This window comes from Acinonyx jubatus, chromosome E1, assembly GCF_027475565.1.
Source record: "Acinonyx jubatus isolate Ajub_Pintada_27869175 chromosome E1, VMU_Ajub_asm_v1.0, whole genome shotgun sequence".
Classification (NCBI taxonomy): Eukaryota; Metazoa; Chordata; class Mammalia; order Carnivora; family Felidae; genus Acinonyx; species Acinonyx jubatus.
Window position 1 is genome coordinate 38,439,344 of NC_069397.1, and position 19,438 is coordinate 38,458,781.

General features: G+C 57.2%; 2 protein-coding genes across 6 annotated transcripts in view; one reads left to right on the plus strand and one right to left on the minus strand.

The window, feature by feature from the left end:
- RARA (retinoic acid receptor alpha) overlaps positions 1–8,148 on the plus strand; it is a 43,808-nt gene extending 35,660 nt beyond the window's left edge. For 4 of the 5 annotated variants that reach the window (XM_053212035.1, XM_027033824.2, XM_027033825.2 and 1 more), the window contains 7 exons: positions 86–234; positions 1,485–1,626; positions 3,649–3,809; positions 4,054–4,230; positions 5,575–5,779; positions 6,601–6,759; positions 7,384–8,148. In XM_053212035.1, the coding sequence (XP_053068010.1) occupies positions 86–234; positions 1,485–1,626; positions 3,649–3,809; positions 4,054–4,230; positions 5,575–5,779; positions 6,601–6,759; positions 7,384–7,601 (1,211 nt within the window). In that variant the 3' untranslated portion in view covers positions 7,602–8,148. The remainder of the gene's footprint in view (positions 1–85; positions 235–1,484; positions 1,627–3,648; positions 3,810–4,053; positions 4,231–5,574; positions 5,780–6,600; positions 6,760–7,383) is intronic. The other variant, XM_053212036.1, reaches the window with a different exon arrangement.
- A 4,376-nt stretch (positions 8,149–12,524) lies between these two features.
- On the minus strand, positions 12,525–19,167 carry GJD3 (gap junction protein delta 3). Its single transcript, XM_027033818.2, has 2 exons — positions 16,133–19,167; positions 12,525–15,364 (listed from the first exon to the last, which is right to left on the minus strand). The coding sequence occupies exon 2, from the start codon at positions 15,358–15,360 to the stop codon at positions 14,581–14,583; it is 780 nt and encodes a 259-aa protein (XP_026889619.1). The 5' UTR covers positions 15,361–15,364; positions 16,133–19,167; the 3' UTR covers positions 12,525–14,580.
- Between the last annotated feature and the right edge of the window lie 271 nt (positions 19,168–19,438).

The window sequence follows — 19,438 nt, forward strand, 5'->3', positions numbered from 1 at the left end:
GTGAGGGCTGGGAGAGGCAGGGTGGGTACGATATTAGGGATGGTGACCTGGGTCTCTAACTGCTCCTCCCCTCTTCTCTCTCCAGCCATTGAGACCCAGAGCAGCAGTTCCGAAGAGATAGTGCCCAGTCCTCCCTCGCCACCCCCCCTCCCCCGCATCTACAAGCCTTGCTTTGTCTGTCAAGACAAATCCTCAGGCTACCACTATGGGGTCAGCGCCTGTGAGGGCTGCAAGGTGAGTTGAGGGGGTCACTGGGAAGGACAGTCCTGATTAGATAAATGGGATGTCCCTACTGCCTCGTCCTGGAGTATGCTGGGGGTGGGGGCCTGGGGGTGGGGGATGTCTCTGAAACTGCTGCCCTTGCTTCCTTCTGTGCAGAAGGTGGCAGATCCTTGGAGGAGAGGGAGACTGCATTAGAACCTTCCTGTAGATGATCAGGAACCCCCAAACCAGAGGTTCCCCCCTCTGCCTGAGCCCCTCTCCTTGTCTCCATCCTCTAGCTGCCAGGGTGTGCACTCCCTTTGCTGCCACCCAGGTTGCCATAGTGAGCTGGCTGCCAACTGGGTCTTGGCTGGAAACCCAGGAGGCCTGCCCCCAGTGGCCCTGCCTGAACCTCACCATGGCAGCCTGGCAGGAGGCAGGTAAGAGCAGGCGCCCTGCCTTGGGTGCCCAGGCTGTGGGCTCCCCGGGGTCTGACTGGATTTCCCCGTGCCCACGGTAGGCTCCAGAGTGCAGATGAGGCTGCCACCTTCCCAGCAGCTGTGGGTGTGGCTTCTTCCCCTCTCCCTTATGCCTGAGCCTCTGTATTGGTTCCTTCCCCAGAGATTGGGGCTCAGAAGCTGCACGGCTTGAGGCTGCCCCTCGGCGTGGAGTGGCTATCCCCAGGGGCGGGGCGAAGACAAGGGCAAAGCACAAGGCTTCGGATGTGTGTGTCCGCCTGTCCTGTCTGGTTGTTCCTAGTTTGTCCCTGGGTGCTTGTCTCTGGTCAGCCTGTGTGTGCAGCCTCTGACCAGCCCAGGTCTGCCTGTGACCATGGACATCTGCCTGGTCGGTGACCATGTGTCTCGCTGCCTTACTCGCGATCACGTGTGCATCTCCACCTCTCTGGCTAGCCTGCGTATGTCCCTCTATGGCCTCTTTCTCCTGTGCTCTGAGCCTGGGGCTGTGGATTCCAGAGCTCTGCTTCTCTCCCATCTAGTTCTCTCTGCCCCTTTTCTTGACTCACTAGCAGCCCTGAGATCCTTCTCCCTGGGAGGGAGAAAGCCAGGCATGTGGGTATGGGTTGTGGGAAGACCGCTGCCCACCTGCAGCGTTAAGGCGGGCACTGGGATTCTTCTGGGGGTGTCTTTGTGGGACTATTTTCTTCACCTCGTCGGGCTTAGGGCAGCAGCGGCGTGGCTCTCCACCGTCCAGGCCGAGGCTGCAGGCCCGCCACGCTCCCACCGTGGGTGCGGCTGACCTGACTCCTTTTCCTCCATACCCAGGGCTTCTTCCGACGCAGCATCCAGAAGAACATGGTGTACACGTGTCACCGGGACAAGAACTGCATCATCAACAAGGTGACCCGGAACCGTTGCCAGTACTGCCGGCTGCAGAAGTGCTTTGAAGTGGGCATGTCCAAGGAGTGTGAGTGCCACAGTGCCAGGAGCCGGCTCTGCATTAGGCAGGGCCCGACGTGCTCCTAAAAGGCCATGGGAGTCGGGGCGGGTGGATAATGTGTGTGTGGACCAGAGCGCGTGTGCCCGTGGTGCAGTGTGCGGGCTCATGGTTGAGGACGGTTTGTGTACAGCTGCAAGGACCTGTCCGTCTGTCTGCACCTCTAGCCCGCTGTGTGTCTGTGTGTGGGCAGCCATTCCGTTTGCATGCAATTGGCTGTGTGTGCTCGCACACGCGTGCATGTGTGTCTGCTTCCAGGCCCCGCTGCGCTTTGGGGCGGGGCTCAGGCACACCTGAGGCCCTCTGGATTGTGCACCTTAGGGGAGGGCTTGCACAGAGGGGTGCTGGCTGGTATTTGTGTGTTGTTGGGGGTGTGTGTGGCTGGCACAGGGATTTAAAAGCCATTGTCTGGTGAAGCCTGGGACCTAGAGTTGGAAGAGAGAACTGGGACTTCTCAGGTCCCAGAGGAATGGGGGTTTCCAGTTTGGGCTCAGCTGAGGCCTGATGGAGGGAGGGAAGGAGGGAGGGCTGGACAGGGAGACCCTCTTGTGTTGAATCATGGGTGTTGCCGTGGTGACCGGTGATTGATGATGTCAGAGATAAATGACGCTGACAGACGCCTCCTTGTCTGCGTGGCCGTTGCCATGGAGCCAGAGCCTTGGGGGATGGGGTGGGGGAGGGGGGCTGCGGGACCCCCTAGCCCTTTGTGGGGAGGGCAGTGGAAGAGGGAAGTGGGGAGGGAATGTGGGGGGGGGGACACAAGGAGCCCCAGAGAGGAGCAGAGGGGCCCTGCAGCAGCCTGCCACCTCCTGCCTTGGGAGGCAAGGGACGCGTGGTCTGGCACCCAGGAAGTGGTGGCTTTACGCTGTAGAGTGGGTGACAGCCCGGGACCCTTCTCTGCAGGGCCCAGCGCCGCCACCTCCCACTGCTTCTGCCGCCTTCCACTCCCAGAGCTTTTCAGCGTAGAAGGACCAGGGTGGGGACCCCCTCTCCCTCCCATCACCAACTCCCCCTTTCCCTCCCTCCTTCTCCTCTCCGGCTGCTCTGTGCCCCGGAGCTGAGCAGCTGCCATTTCAATAGAATTAAAGCTTCCGAATGATAAACGTCTTGTCACAGCTGCAATTTTCTCTTCCCAAATTATCCCCCCCCCCACTCTCCCTCTCCCTCTTCCCTCCTCTCCCTTGCACTTTATTGAATTTGCAGAATCGACATGAGTGATCTCCAAATTATGCCAGCTCCCCCCACCCCCACCCGCTGTCCCCTCCCTGGGCCCCCAACCCCCACCCCCCTCTCTTCCTCCAGCGTCAGCAGCCGCGCCACCACTGGCCCTGTGAGTGATTGTGTGTCTGGGATAATCGGCTGGTAACGACCCCATCGCTTCTTTAAAGCCGAGTGGTGTGTGCGGCTCAGCGCCCCTGGTGATTTGTCAGCTCCCCCGGCTAATGGGCCGAGAGATTCTCCCGCCGGGCCCCCACTTTCAGGCTGGGGAGCTGCTCGGAGCCAGTCCCTGGGACCCCCAGGGAGACTGCTGGCAGGGGGACTGGGGGCCGTGGAGGCAGGAACCAGTCCTTCCTGGAAGCAGAGGGAGTAGGGGGTGGGGGAGGCAGAGCACGGAGCTGGGACCCTCTGCACACTTGCTTTCAGCCCTGGACACCTGCACACTTGGAGTGTGGGCTGGTGTGGCTGTGTAGGAGTACAGGGGACACAGGCTGGCCAAGGGGTGTGTGCGCTGTGGTCACGTGCTGGGGCAGGACTTGGCGTGTGGGTCAGGTGGGTGTGGAGGGGTGGGCCGTGTGCTGACACCTTACCTGCCTGTGCACTCGTCTGTGTGCATTCACACGTGCACTCCCGTGAGTGTGCTCCTGTGCGCCTGCGCCGGGCCTGGCTGGGTGACTTCCTTGGCACCCAGTGGTTCTGTCTGGTGGGAGGAGCTCAGGCAGGAATGGACCACTACCCGCACCTGCTGTAACCCCTGGCCTCTGCCCTCCACAGCTGTGAGGAACGACAGAAACAAGAAGAAGAAGGAGGCGCCCAAGCCTGAGTGCTCGGAGAGCTACACGCTGACGCCCGAGGTTGGGGAGCTCATCGAGAAGGTGCGCAAAGCGCACCAGGAGACCTTCCCCGCCCTCTGCCAGCTGGGCAAATACACTACGGTATGGTTTCCCCCGGCCTGGCAGGGTGGGGTGCACCCAGTGCCATAGGGCCCATCTTGCCTCTCCTCACCCCTGCCTGGGCCTCCATGTCCTCCCTTCCCCTCTTCTCCTTCCTCCCGCTGCCTCCTGATTCCGGGGCTCTCAGGAAGTGAAGTGGGTGGAGGGCAGGCCTGTGGGGGCAGTGGAGCCAGGCTGAGAAGGGGTACATGAGGAGAAGGCCCTCACTGTCCCCCGTCCCTCCCAGAACAACAGCTCAGAGCAACGTGTCTCTCTGGACATTGACCTCTGGGACAAGTTCAGTGAACTCTCCACCAAGTGCATCATTAAGACTGTGGAGTTCGCCAAGCAACTGCCCGGCTTTACCACCCTCACCATTGCCGACCAGATCACCCTCCTCAAGGCTGCCTGCCTGGACATCCTGGTGAGGGTCTGCACCCTGCCCACCCGGGCACTGCCCCCGAGTCCTTGGAGAAGGTCCTGCCACTCAAATAACCACCCTCCCAAACACACATCTGGAATCCATCTATCCAAATGCCCACCACCCGGTGTCCACCCTTCCTTTCCCCCATGTGTCCACCTGTCCACTTAGCCACTCAGCATCTGGATGTGCCATGCTTCACCGATTCACCTAGACACGCATCCATCCACGCCCACCTGATCTTTCCACTGAACCTTTCACCCCACCACCCATCTGCCCATGTCTTCAGTCTAATAAAGTTTCACGTAGGACCCTGTGTGGCCAGGCCTTGAGCTGGGTTTCAGGAACAGAGGTGAACACAACACCAGCCCCTCTCTTGAGAACCTTCTGTGGGTGGAAGCAGCAGATATGTAAACAGAGGTTATAAAACCGTGCTGAGTGCTGGCTGGAGATGGGGGAGGGCTGTCCCTTCCCTTTTGGGAGAGAGAGTCAGGGCTGCTGGGCCCCAGGGAAGGCGTCCAGAGGAGGGGGCATCCTGGGGTTGTGTAGAAGGGGCATGTGAGAAGGCCCTAACTTAGGAGCAGGGTATGAAAGGCCCAAGAGGGTGTGAGACCAGCTGGGTTCAGGAGACTACAGGGCATTTGGTGGGGCAGAGGGTGACTAGGCTGGAGGCAGGATGTGTGTGATGGGGACTGTCAAAGCCAAGGCTGAAAGAATTCTCCTCCTTGTCATCCCTGATGGGCTCTGCTCACCTGTCCCCTCTTGGCCACTTCCAGGGTAGGGGAACCTGGGAGGTGACAAGGCTTACAGCTTCCTGGTGGGGGTGGGGTAGGAGGAGCAGATTATGGCATCTCTGGGTAGTCTCCTGTCCCCGTGCCCCAGATTTAAGAGTTTCAAATCTGGATCGGGGTTTGGAATGGTTGGAGCTGATACACATTTTTGGAATTCTGTTGTGTACCCAGTCCCAGGATCTGTAGACATAAACCTGCTATGGTCCTTGCCTCCTGAAAATTCTAGTTTCCCTCTAAATTCTCTTGTGGATGGAGATCAGCTGATCTAGATCTGCACTGTCTGTTACAGTAGCTGCTTGCTGGGTGTGGCTCTTTAAATTTAATTAAAATTAAACTTGGTTCAGTTCTTCAGTCTCACTAACCACATTTCAAGTGCCCAATGGCTACATTGTAGCTGGTGGCTACTACTTGCACAGTGCAGACCTAGGCCATTTCCATCATTGCAGAAGATTCTAGAAGGTTCGCCACCTGCCAGGTGGTCCTGTGGGGGATGCTGGTACTGGAAGTGCTGGAAGGATGGGTCAAGTCCCTGAACCTGTGCATCCTCTGTACCCAGATCCTGCGGATCTGCACGCGGTACACGCCCGAGCAGGACACAATGACCTTCTCAGATGGGCTGACCCTGAACCGGACCCAGATGCACAATGCCGGCTTCGGCCCCCTCACGGATCTGGTCTTCGCATTTGCCAACCAGCTGCTGCCCCTGGAGATGGATGATGCTGAGACTGGTCTTCTCAGTGCCATCTGTCTTATCTGTGGAGGTGGGCAGGGGGCCTGGGACTGCGGGGGTCAGGCCCAGGGTGGGTGGTGGGGCAGCCCCCGGAGTCTCTTCCCAGGGAGAAGCCTAGGGCCAGATCAGAAAGGGACCTTGGCCTCTGTCAGGCCCCTCTCAGAGGGGCAGACTGAGAACCCAGAGGGGCAGGATTTGGTCTGCGGTCACACAACCAAGGGAGTGGCAGTGGAGACCTGAACTCTGGTTCTCACTCTTAGGGGGCTTAAGAGTGAAGGCTTGAAGGTCAGACCACCCAGGTTCAAATCCTGGCCAGCTTGTGACCTTGAGCAGTTGCTGAATTTCACTGAGCCCCCGTTTCTTTAAAATGGGGCAGTAATGGTCTCCACCTCATAAAGTTGATGGGGGGATTAAGAGAGTAATAAATAAGGCGCAGTGTGACTACAGTAAGGCCCAGTAAATGTTGGCTGGTGTTATTATTTTATTGTTAAAGAGTTTTGACATACTGTGCTGGTGTCCACAATGATGGGTGGGAGTGAGACCTACCTGGGCATCCTCCCTCTGCCTGAGGACGGCACCACCCGTGTTCAGGGGACACATCCCTATAAATTGGGCTGTCAGAGGGGGCCCTGGACAAGCCCCACCTCAGTTCTTCTCGCATTTAAGAGCCTCTTGGAGCCTTTCTCACAGCCGCACAGGCTCCAGCCACTGCCCTTGTAGGGGAAGGTCCCAGGAGCAGAGACGCTTAGCCTGTGGCCTGGACAAGCGCGCCCTCCCGTGGCCAAGGCTGGGAGCGCGGCTGTGTTCCTTGCTTCTCCGGGGCAGCTGCTCAGGGGGCATCTGCTTCCTCAGACCGGCAGGACCTGGAGCAGCCAGACAGGGTGGACATGCTTCAGGAGCCGCTGCTGGAGGCGCTGAAGGTCTATGTGCGGAAACGGAGGCCCAGCCGCCCCCACATGTTCCCCAAGATGCTGATGAAGATCACGGACCTGCGAAGCATCAGTGCTAAGGGTGAGGCTCCCGCACCTGGAAGGATGCCTTGTGTGTCTGCCAGGGCTGGACCCCGACACCTGGCCCATGCCCAGAGTCCGGCCCCCCACGTGTGAGCCAACACGCCACGTCTTTGTGCCCAGGACGATGCCCCACTCCACTCACCTGGACTTCACCGTGCCCAGGTGACCTGCCTGTGAGCTCTAAGGTGGCAGCGTCACCTCTGCGTGGTGGTTGAGGGCATGGCTCTGCCTCCAGACCCTGTGGGTGTGTGTTCTTGAGCAGGTCACTTAACAGCTCTGAGCCTCAGTTTCCCTGGGGATAATTAATGATGGTGTTTACAGAGTTGTTTTGAGGTGTCAGTAGGAGAATTCGTAACACACAGCACCTAGGAAGGGGCCCAGTGTCCACCCCAGGCAGTCTGACCCTGGAGCCTGAGTTTGGAAACACTGCTGCCCCTAGACCTGGGGGCTTAGGAGAGCTGGCTTATGTCAAAGAGCTGAGCCCTGAGTTCGGTCCACACTGGATGCTGATACTGGTAGTACCAGTCCTCCCACCCCTGCACCCTCCCTCCTGGAGCTTTGTGGGGCTGGGGGCTGGGGGCCGGGGGCCAGGGTGCTGACCTCTGCTCCTCCTTTCCTGCAGGGGCTGAGCGGGTGATCACGCTGAAGATGGAGATCCCGGGCTCCATGCCACCTCTCATCCAGGAAATGCTAGAGAACTCCGAGGGCCTGGACACTCTGAGCGGACAGCCAGGGAGCGGGGGGCGGGATGGGGGTGGCCTGGCCCCCGCCCCCGGTAGCTGTAGCCCCAGCCTCAGCCCCAGCTCAAACAGAAGCAGCCCGGCCGCCCACTCCCCGTGACCGCCCGTGCCCCGTGGACACAGCCCTCACCCCACGCCCTGGCTTTTCTCTGCCTTTCTACCAACCATGCGACCCCCACCAGCCCTGCCCCCCACCTGTCCTCCCTTTCCTGGGGGACAGGAGGGAGGAGGCGGCGACTCTTCAGATGGAGGCCCAGGTGCAGATGGACTGCCTGCTCCTGCAGCCTGGGCTGATGTCAGGGGCAAGGTCATGAACTGAGTGAGGACCCCTGGTCCTGGGCCTCAGGATGGAGCCTGGGGGCCTGGTGTTCATCAAGACAGCCCTCTGCCCCCCTTGCCACATCTTCATCACCAGCAAACGCCAGGACCTGGCTCCCCCATACTCAGAACCCGCAAGCCATTGCCCCCCGGTCGGGAACCCCCCCCTGCCTAGGTTGGTGACAGAGGGGGTGGGCCAGGGGTGGGGGGTTCCCCCTGTACATACCCTGCCATACCAACCCCCAGGTATTAATTCTCGCTGGTTTTGTTTTTATTTTAATTTTTTTTTGGTTTTGATTTTTTTAATAAGAATTTTCATTTTAAGCACATTTATACTGAAGGAATCTGTGCTGTGTATTGGGGGGAGCTGGATCCAGAGCTGGAGGGGGGTGGGTCCTGGGAGAGGGGAGCGGCTCAGAAGGGGCTCCCACTCTCTCTCCATGTCCCTGCACCCCCTAGCCCTCCTCCCCAGCCATTTTCTCCTCAGTTTTCTCTTTGAAACTGTGAAGTACTAACTTTCCAAGATCTGCCCTCCCCTTCTCCCTCTGCCTAACCACTGGGCGTGGACCGTTTCCGGCAGCCCCTAGAAGGAGGGGGCTCACCAGGAGAGACAGGGCAGGGGCAAAGCAAGGGGGGGGGGTCCTCAGAACATCCACGTGTGTGTGTCTCCACCCTGTGGCCTTGGCAGAGCTGCCTCCCCATCAGGGCTCACATCATCGAAGCCCTCCAGCCCCCACTGCGAAGGGGCTGGCCGAGGGGTTCAAGCTGCCCCGTCCCCCAGCCTCACAGCCACCAGCACTGCCCACAGGGCCCCCAGACACACACACGTGTACACACACACACACACACACACACAGCGGATGGGCGGACAGACACACTTGGCCCGAGTTCCTCCGTTTCCCTGGCCTGCCCCACCCTCACCCATACCCGTGCCCCCTCCTTGCCCCGCAGGACGGGCCTACAGGGGGTCCCCTTCCCTCACCCCCTGCACCCCCCGGCTGGGGGAGCTGGCTCTGCCCTGCCCTCCTTGCCCCCGGGGTTGGGGTCTCATCCCCCCAGAGCCCGCTGGTGCACCTGTTACTGTTGGACTTTCCACTGAGATCTACTGGATAAAGAATAAAGTTATATTTATTCTACACATGCCTCAGAGTCTCACTGCCTCGCTGCCTTCTCTTGGTGTGTGGGCAGGGACTGGGGATGGGGGCCAGGTATGAGCACCAGGGGGCAAGCTGCCTTCGGAGCCTGCCTTGCTGTGCTGGGGTCTTTGGTGGAGCAAGATAGGCCTGCCATTGGGAAGCCCTCTGTCTAGGGGTCCACACAGCCCCTGTCAGGGAGCTCCAGTCTGAAGGTGGGGAGGGCAGAGGAGAAACGGTTCCCACCTGCAGGGAGTCCCCAGTTTGAGGGAGGAAGCCAGCCCCAGCTCTCCGGCAATCTCAGTCTGAAGGAGGAAGCCAGCTCCTGCCTGCAGAGTCCTGAGCCCCTGGAAGCCAGAGGCTGGGTCTGAGGGTCTCTAAGTGGCAGAGGAGCTCTAATTTGCACTTGACCTTCAGAGGTGGCAGTTGGCATGGGCACTTGGGTCAGGAGCTCCTGGCAAGCTAACAAGAACATAGATTCGGATGGAAGATTAGAAAACTAGTCCATCCATCCCTGTGCCTCCAAGAAGGACTGTCCTGCCCTCCCCTGCCTACCCCTAAAGTCACTCTGTAGGCAGGAGGCACAGAGGACAGGTTGCAAGAGACCATGGATGCTCCTGGTTGAGAGGATCAAGTGTGGCAGTCCTGTAGGATCATCAGAGACCAAGTTTGTCCACGCTTCACACTCTGCACATCAAGGCCCAGAGAGAGCAGTGCCCTTGCCCAGGATCACAGCGAATTCGCGGCTGATGGGGGACCAGTACTCAGGGCTCCCACCTCTCACCCAGAGGTCTTTCCTGGAATCTTGCCCCCAAAGAAGCATCGAGCACTGAGGTCTGAGGGTTCCAGGGAGGTGGCAGTGGAAGCTGTGTCTGGGGTGGGTTAGGGCCCCTGGACAGGAAGAGATTCCTGGGCAGAAAGAGTTCCTTCCGTGGGAGTCTGCCTGCCATTTCTACTTCAGCCACCAGGTGGCGGCAGCCCCCTACTTATCTGGCCATCTGGGCCGTCACCGTGCACGTGGAGGCCAAGGTTCTCTTCCTCCAGCAAATATTTTCTAACATTTTCTTCATGAATCTGACAGAAGTTTAACATAACATACCTATCCACGTGATTTACAAAAATCACTATGCTATCACGCTGTATTGTAAAGGAGAAATGAAGGGGAAGGACTATGAATTTCAGTACGTTAATACTTGGACACAACTGCATAGCAGATAGAACATTGTCCTTCGATTCCTTCTACTTTTTTTTCTTCTGTAAAGTTTTTATTTTGAGACAGAGATAGCAAGCGGGGGAAGGGCAAAGAACATGGAAGACAGAATCCCAAGCAGGCTCCACGGTGCCAATGCAGAGCCGGAAGCAGAGCTTGAACTCACGAACCGTGAGATCATGACCTGAGCCAAAGTCAGATGCTTAACTGAGCCACCCAGGCGCCCTAAGAAGCCCAGGAAACTTAAAGAGTATGAGTAATGTTGAAATAAAAGCTGCCAATGTATAATAAAACCACACACACACACACACACACACAAAATCCCCAACCACAACCCTAAGGTTTCACTTGTGAAACAGAATCAGGTTTCGGGCTCAGGTAGTTATGGAGAGGCTTTTCACTATGTGACCATCCAGTGGGTCATTCTAAAGTCATGTGTGAAATTTCTTTTCTCTCTCCCTTTTTTTAAAAAGTAATCTCTACACCCAACTTGGGGCTCTAAGTCACAACCTCCAAGTCACAATCTTGAAATCAGGGGTGCCTGGGTGGCTTCGTTGGTTGAGCGTCCGACTTTGGCACAGGTCATCATCTCACAGTTCATGAGTTCAAGCCTTGCCTCAGGTTCTCTGCTGTCAGCACAGATCTCTCTGCACCTCCCCCATGCTCTCTCTCCCTCTCTCTCTCCCCTTCCCCCACTTGTGCACACGAGCAAGCTCTCTCTCAAAAATAAATGAACATTAAAAAAAAAAACCCAAATCAAGAGTCACATACTCTAACTGAGGCAGCCAGGTGCCCCCACGTGTGGTGCGTGTTGTAGGAGGGCATCTTGGCATTTCTAGCCCCTGCCTACCAAATGCCAACAGGATTGCCTTCATTTTGACAACTGTAGCAGTGGCCCCACATTTATAAAATGCCCGCTTGGAGTTGTATCTTTGGTGCTGGAGCTTGAGGTTGTACTCAGGGGCTCACAGTTCAGCTATGGCACAAGTGACATTTTGGGCCCAGGGATTCTTTTGTCGTGAGGGGCTGTCCTGTGCATTGTAGGGTTTTAGTAGCATCCCTGGCTTCTGCCCCTAGATGCTAGTTGCACCTTCCCCCCAGCTGTGACAAACTAATATGTCTGTAGACATTGCCAAATGTCCCCTGGGGGGAGAAACTGCCCCCAGGTGAGAACCCCTGCTGTGGGGTCTGATCCTTGCTGACATGTGCTTTGCACCGTCAGGGAGACTGACTGAAGGATGCTGACTGGGGTACAAGCTGGGAAAAGCTGTGACTAAGTCTTGGGTCTATGGGAGCTCAGGGCATTTAACCAGGCCTGGGACAAATTTCAGAAGGCTTCCTGGAAGAGGTGTCCCAGCTCCCAGCTAAATTAGGTGTAAGGGAAGGAGTTAGCCAGCTGGGACACAGAGGTGATAAATAGCTTCATGTGACCAGAAACTGTCACCAGCTCTGTGCTTTAACCATTTTGGTTGGAATGTTGGAAGAAATGAGTTGGAGAGGCTGGGATGGGCTCAGGCTAGGGCCGGTTCAGGAGCTGGACTTGACCGAGAAGGCAATGGGAGTGAAGGATCTCAAGCCAGCGAGTGAGCCCTTTGGACTGGAATTGCAGGGAGCAGAGAAGCTGCGGGAGCAATTCCGGCCACTGGTGACAAGGCTGACCCTGGTCAGCGCCTGGAGGGATGAGAGTGGTAGAGGGAGGAAGTGCTTCGGTGGTAAAATGGGACTAGGTGGTTGACAGGACATGGGAGGTGGGCAGAAGACAGCCTTCGGCAGTAGTGGGTGCAGGTGGCCTGGGTAGATGGAGATACCAGCACTGAGAGGGGAACTAAGGCAGTTGGGTTGCATTTGAGGTGTTGGTGACCACACTCCCATCCCTCATTCCACTCCAGCCACAATGGCCTCCTTGCTGGCCTCAAACACCCCAGCATATTCCTGCCTCAGGGCCTTTGCACTTGCCAGCCCCTCCACCAGGAATGCTCTTCCCAGAGCCAGCTTCATGGCTAGCTCTTTGCTACATTCTGTTCCAGTGTCACTCCTCAGGGATAGTCACTGTCTGCCCTTACTCTGAGTGATATCTGGCGGTATGTGCTATATTTATTGCCTGCTTTGTAAGCTTCATGAGGGCAGGTTTTGTTGCCCACTGGAGCCCAACATCTGGATCTGCTCTGTTCAGTACAGCAGTCACTAGCCGTACGTGGTGACTGAGTCCAGAAATGTGGCTGGTCCAAATCCAGATGTGCTCCAAGCATAAAATATACACAGATTTCAAAGACTTAGTAAAAAAAAAAAAAAAAAAAAAAAAAAAAAAAATATATATATATATATATATATATATATATATATATATATAAAATATCTCCTTAATGCTTTTTTCATATTGATGATGTGTTGAAATAGTATTTTGGATATGCTGGGTTAAAGAAAATATATTATTAAAATTAATTTCATGCGTTTCCTTTTACTTTTTAATGTGGCTAATGGAATATCTGAAATTACACATGTGGCTCACATCCTATTTCTATTGAACGGTGCTGATCTCGAACGTAGTCTGGCATATAGTATGTGCTCAACAAATATTTCTTGAACGAATACATCCGGAGAACAGCTGTGTACCCACATTTGAGTTTGTTGGAGATCCAGGCTTTGCACACCTGACTGATCAACATCAGAGAGACACTATTGCACACCGTGAGCAAGGATAAGTGCTTGGGCCTCTGGGACGCCTTGGGTTCCTTATCAACATATTTTACTAAGCACGACTCTGGGTCCATTGGTGGAGGAGCAAGTAATGCCATTCAGCAGAAGTGCTCTGTCTGGAGAAGCAAGGGTGCCGTGGTCATCTAGCTCTGACTTGGGGGTGGGGGCCATTAGGAAAAGGATCTATTTATTTCCAAATGAGACTGAAAGGCAGGTAGGTATTAGCTAGGGTGGGGAGGGGGTGCTGCAGAAAGAGGCTGCTCCAGGCAAAGAAACAGCACGTTCAAACATCTGGAAGGAAATTGGTCACTGTGTTTGTAGGAAGAGAAAAGTCAGTATGGTTAGGAAGCCCATGCAGCAGGGGTGAAGCAGGGCCAGGAGAGGGCAAGACTTCAGAAGGCACATTCAGGTGCTTGACTTACCCTGATGACAGGGAGCCCCTGGGGGCCTAAGTAGGAGGACTATTTAGAAAGACCCCTCTGGCTGCTGTGTGCAGTGCAGGCAGGGGTTTCCAGGAAGAAGAGCGCAAGGAAAGGAGGACAAAGAGGGAAGGGCCAAGGACGCAGGAGAAAATCAGGCAGAGCGGGTCACAGCAGCTCAGGGGGGTTGAACAAAGTCCAGGGTGCAGTCACATGGTGGCCCCTGGATGTCACTTAGGGCCTGGGTGATCTTACGGAGAGCAGCCCCACTGGGGTGGAGAGGGAGGAAGACAGATGGGGACAGAGAAGAGACAGGAGCAGGACCAGAGGTGGCCATGTAGGTGGCTCTTTATACTCTCAGAGGAGAGAAGAGGGTGGTGGCTACAAGGAAATGCAGGGCCAGGGCACGTTTCAGGGCAGCTTTCTTTTGAGGTCGGCAGGGACTTAGCCGAGTTTATGGACTGGGGGGAACAGCAGCAGGGTGAGGGGGTGAATCTAGAAAAGAGTCCTGCCCTCTGACCCTAACGCCAACCCCTACTCTACCTCCACCAAAGGGAGGGCTTGGCCACTGCTCAGGCCACAAGGTTGAGTGTGGGTGGTATCCACAAGCCCTACCACACTGAGGCCTGCCCAGCGTGAAGGGGCGCCTGCCTCCTCTCTCTGTGGGCTTGGTCAAGAGGGGAGACCTTCCTGCAACGCCCTTGCAGGTAGGGAGGGAGCCAGTGTGGCTGCTGCCGGCACTGGGTCCTGACCACCCACCCGGTACATATCAGAGATCTCTCTCTGTCTCTCATACACACACGCACACACGGCTCACACAGGGCATACAGATGCCTGCACAGACGCAGACCTACAGGGAATACACACTCACACACAGAGAGCCCACATAGGATGTACACACACACGTACACACATGGCTCACGTGCACGCACGCAAAGAGCTCACACAGGTTTTACATGTGCATGCGCACACGCAGCTCATACCACACATATGTGCGGTGTGTGGCCACACACAGGGAGCCCACACAGAGGCCAGGCCTCAGCCCCAACAAGGAGAGGCCCTCGGGAGGCTGGTATCACAAGTACTTTTTCTGGGCACCACCTGCACCTCCTCTTCCGGCTCTGCGGTGCCCTCCTCCTGTGCACGTTCTCTCAGCCCCAGGCCTCCCCCCTGCCAGCTGGATCAGGGCAACAAGGACCTGCCACAGTTCAATCTACGGGGCCCCCACTCAACCGAGCGCACTCGGGAAGTGCAGGGCAGGGTCCCGGGGACAGTTCTCCGGGAAGCACCCGCGGCCCGCCTCTAGATGGCCAGGTCCTGGCGGACCGTGGCCAGGGACGCCTTGCTGTGGCCGCTGCCGCCCTCGCTGTCGCTGGCCGGCGCCGGGTGCGGGTAGGCGGGGGGGCTGCAGGGGTCGGGGCGCGCGCGGTGGCGGCGGCCGTCGCGCTCTGCCGCCTGGCGACGGCGCCCGGCGCGCGGGCGGCCCTTCCAGAGCAGGTGGCCCAGCTCGGCCACGCTGAGCAGCGCCGAGAGCAGCCCCACGGCGAAGTAGAAGAGCACGAAGACGGTCTTCTCGGTGGGCCGGCTCACGAAGCAGTCCACGGTGTGCGGGCACGGCGGGCCCGCGCACGCGAAGTGCGGGGCCACGCGGAAGCCGTAGAGCAGCGCCTGGCCCGCCAGGAAGGCCAGCTCGGCCAGCAGGCGCAGCGCCACGCTCAGCAGGTAGCAGCGGCGGCGCGGGGGCGGCCCGGGCCCAGCGTCCGCGCCGCCCGCCTGCTTGCCGGCGCGGTGCACCGAGTAGATGACGAAGAGCACGGGGGGCGCCGAGAGCAGCAGGATGTGGAAGAGCCAGAAGCGGTAGTGGGAGACCGGGAAGGCGCGGTCGTAGCAGGTCTGGCGGCAGCCGGGCTGCAGCGTGTTGCACACGAACTCCTCCTGCTCGTCCTCGAACACGGCACCGCCCACCGTGGCCAGCACCAGGATGCGGAAGATCAGCATGACCACCAGCCACAGGCGGCCCACGAGCGGCGACTGCAGCTGCACGGCGTCCAGCAGCGAGCCCAGGAACGCCCACTCCCCCATGGCGCTGGGGACGCGGGGGGTTGGGGGGGACCGGTGTCAGAGGCTACCGATCAGCGCCCCCCCCAGCCCCCTAGCCCATGGGGTGAGGTTAGCTAGCCCTCCTCTAACTTGGGGTGAGGCAGGGGCTCAGGCCTGGGTTTAGCTGGGATTTTGTGGGAACGAGGGAGTCAGCAAGGGGGCGGGGGCAGGAGGGGTTAGGAGATTCTCAACTGTGGGTGCCTTTCTCCTTGGGGAGAAGGTGCTGGGGAGGAGCCCCACCCTGGTGCTCTAGCCAGACCCCCACGGGCCTGCTTGGTTGGACCCCATGCTCCTCCAGAGTCTATATCCATAGGGAATCAACTTGACATCGGCAGGGCCAGACCGACTGCATTGTAGAACCAGAAGCCCAGCGGGGCCCTTACGTGCCCAAGGATGCTTTCCATGGGCAACCGTGGTACCTCCAACCGGGGAGTCCAGACCCAACTTAACCTGGGAGAGGTGGGAGCCAGCAGACCCAGAGGGACCTCACCTCCTTCCTTCTCTGCCCACCATTGCTCCTGCCCTTCTTACTGCAGTGAACTCCTCTCAGAATGGGGAGTTCCATAACTCTGTCATTATCCCTTGTTCTAGGGGTCCCCTGCCATCCCACTCCTGAGCGGCCCAGCCATCTCCGATCTCCTCCATGGTGCCCCTCTGCTACCAGCCTCCCACATCTCCGGAGAACCTCCCCAACACACTCACGCAGGCCCCACAGGCTCCCCGTGCCACCGGACCCCAGCCTGACCCCACTCACCCTGTGGCTGGAGCTGAGGTGTTAGAGCTGAGGGACGGATCCTGGGAGATGGCTGGGACCTGTTACTCTCCCAGGCCCTCTTTCATTTTCCCTTTTGGGTTTGGCCAGGATAGATGACAGGACAGAATAGCCGAGAGGGGCTTGCTCTCCCCCTTCTCTTAAAGGGACAGGGTGGCCCTGTCGGTTGGCTCCACCCTTGGGAACGTACACAAGGCCATGCCCCTTGCTGGGCTTTGCAGCCCTCCCTTTCTATCCCTTACCCACCCTCCCCCCATCCCACCTGCTGTGTCTCCTTCTGGAAATGGGGGTGGGGGTTAACCAGAGCCACACCCCTTTTGAGGGAGGGGGACTCTACGGAAGCCCATGGAACAGACTCCCCCAAACTGGAAGGCCTAGATCCACTAGCAACTGACTGTCACCTTCGAAGGCAGTCTTCAGGGCTGGAGGAGGGTTTGGTGCTAGCGTTGGGGGCAGCAGATCTCAGTAGATCTGGTTCCACCTCTGCCACTACTGGCCTTAGACAAGTCACTGAGCTCTTCTGGGCCCAGTCTCCTGGCTTGTCAGCTGAGGAGGCTGCACTGTCTGACCCCCAAGTTTCCTTGTCTTAATGCTAAGGTCCCAACCATATTATGGAGAACAAAGACAACCTGTGCCCAGGAAAGAATCCCACATGGAAACCATCAAGGCATCAAGAGTGTTCGGCACTGGTGGTTAAATAAAAGCTTTTGCTTTTTTCCTGCTTTTCTATAATTTCCAGATTTATTCTAATAAGCATGTTATTTTATAATGTGAAAAATGAATAGAAGGACTTCTCTGCCCTCGTAAGGCTCGGAATCACATTCTACAACTCTAGGTGGCAGGAGAAGCTATCCCTTAGGGGAAGAGTTAGGATGATGCGTGGTGATCTGAGTGGCTGAGGAGGGGACACCCTCAGGTTGAGACATCTTGTTTGTCCCCTCTAGGCCTTTCTAGGAATCTGCCCCACCCGCACACCATTCCCCTTCCCCTGTACACCCGCTCTGGACCAGGACTCGCGCCGAGCCGATCACACAAATCAGCTCATTGCATCCTCTTGATGACCCTGGCAGGAGGGAAGCTGAGACTGGGAGGGTCTAAGCCACTTGCCCACACAGCAAGTAAATAGCCAGTTCCCGTCTCATGCCTGGCTTGATGGGTTGGGAGCCCATGTGCTTAAGCCCCTCATGGAACTGTTCTCACTCTAGCTTGGCTGGGCTTCCCAGGTGGTGTTCCGGGGCCTGACCATCCCCAGGGCTTTGGTTGGGTCTGGTGGGCCCAGACACGCCTGCCCCTCTCTGAGTGGGGAGGCCAAGAACCTCCCCCTCCATGACATTTCCTTTCCCCGTCAGCCATGGGGGCCTGTATAGTTTTCCATGTGTTGACAGGGACCCCCTGGCCTGATTTCAGGGAGGGGTGGGAAATGTGCCCTTCACCTACACTGGCTCAGGGGTCCTGCCCAGCCTGGAAAAACCCTCGGTTAATGATGGATGTGGTGGGGAACCCTCCGCACTGTCATGCAGGGTTCCCTTGGGAGTGGACCTGGGTGGGGAGACACTGCCTTGGACAAAGTCCAAAGGAAAGCACATGCTGGGGCCCCACATTCCAAAAACAGGATGTGGGGTGGGGGTATGGCTGACTTTCCCAACCCTCACCTCTGCCTGCTCCTGGCAAAGCTGCTCCCCGACCCCCGACCCCCAGCCCCAGCCATGGGGGCTCAGGGACACACCTCATCTCTCCTGACTGTCCAGGAATGGTCCCTGCCCTGTCCTCACAGCCCCTGCTGGGTGAGGACACTGGCCCAGCCTGGAAAAACCCCATCAGATCTGTCTGCTTTTGGGGAATGGAAAATGGCAGAGGTAGTGGGCTAGGGTGAGGCAGGAGCATGGTCACATGCTGTCCACAATCCCTGATGCCACAGGCCAGACACAGGGGACTGTACAGTCTCCGGGGCCCGTCCTCCTTCCCAGATAGCGCTGTCCAGACTGAGAGGAGGTGTCACTGATGCTGCCCAGGGCTGGTGACACATGGCCCCATTCTTGGTCATACTTAAGGTCTGGAGCTGGGCTGAGAGGCCCATCTTGCCCAGTTTCATATTCAATCTCTGTCCCAGACACTTCACTCTACCCCCTGTGGGGGCTGGGGAGCCAATTCCCATTCTGTCACACATAGACACACATATGCAGGTACTACATGGTTGTACCCAGTAAGTGACATCATCAACACATGGCTGTATTTTCTCTCCCCGTGCCCCTCTAACATTTTTTTTTTTTTAAAGTTCATTTATATATTTTGAGAGACTGAGCATGAGGGACAGAGAGAGAGAGAGAGAGAACGAGAGAATCCCAAGCAGGCTCCCACTGACTCAGGGCTTGAATTCACGAACTGTGAGATCATGAGCCGAGCTGAAATCAAGAGGCGCCCAACCAATTGAGCCACCCAGGCATCCCAACCCCTCTAACATTTTTAGTCTTTACAGAAATGTTGCCTTTTAGTGAGGCCTTCCCTAACCTTCCTAACGGGAATTTAACCCCCTACTTCCTATCCCCTTTCTCAGCTTTATTTCCTTTGCACTGATCACTACATAACATACTTGGTTATTTAAAAATTGTATCCCGTGTAGCACCCATCTCCTCCATTAGCATGTATGCTCCACGAGGTGCCCTGCTCACTGTCCCGTGTCAGCACCTAGAACAGTTCCTGGCACGTGGTAGAGGCTGGGTGGGTGAAGGTTGGGGTGGGAGGGTTGCGGACGGGGCAGACCATCTCTGCCCCAAGACGGTGAGCTCACTCTGCCTCATTTGCTAACTCTGGTCTCCTCTAAAGCTAGTGATCACTTAAGTGGCCGATTTGGTCTGAGATCGGTAATCAGAATGTCTAGTCCTGGGTAGAAATGAAAACCCCCAAACGGGTTAACGGTAAAATTCCTCCCTCACCTCCCCCCTCGGCCTGGGTGGGAAAGGTGAGGGAGTCAGATGCGTGGTTGTGTTGGCTTCTGATTACTCTGGAGCATTCCTCGTCCCCCCTCCCCCCTCCGCTGCACAGTGTCTGACCCTTCAAACTCTTTCCAGGCCTGCAAATCCTCTGGACAGGTGACCTTCGGTTCACAGGTTGTCCCCGCTCCTCTCTCTTCTCCCCGCCCTCAGCCTGTGGTTCCCAATAGACCCCTCAGGCTCTGCGGTTTTATCACTCACGGGGACCTGCTTCCCCTTCAGGCCTTCCCTCCTCCCTTGGCTCTATAATTATTTAAGATTAGGTTCGGCTGTAACAGCACAGCTACTAAACCGTGGC

What these genes read in the sequence shown, in the direction of transcription:
- GJD3 (XM_027033818.2), bottom strand. Translation starts at nt 15,360, where the DNA reads ATGGGGGAGTGGGCGTTCCTGGGCTCGCTGCTGGACGCCGTGCAGCTG.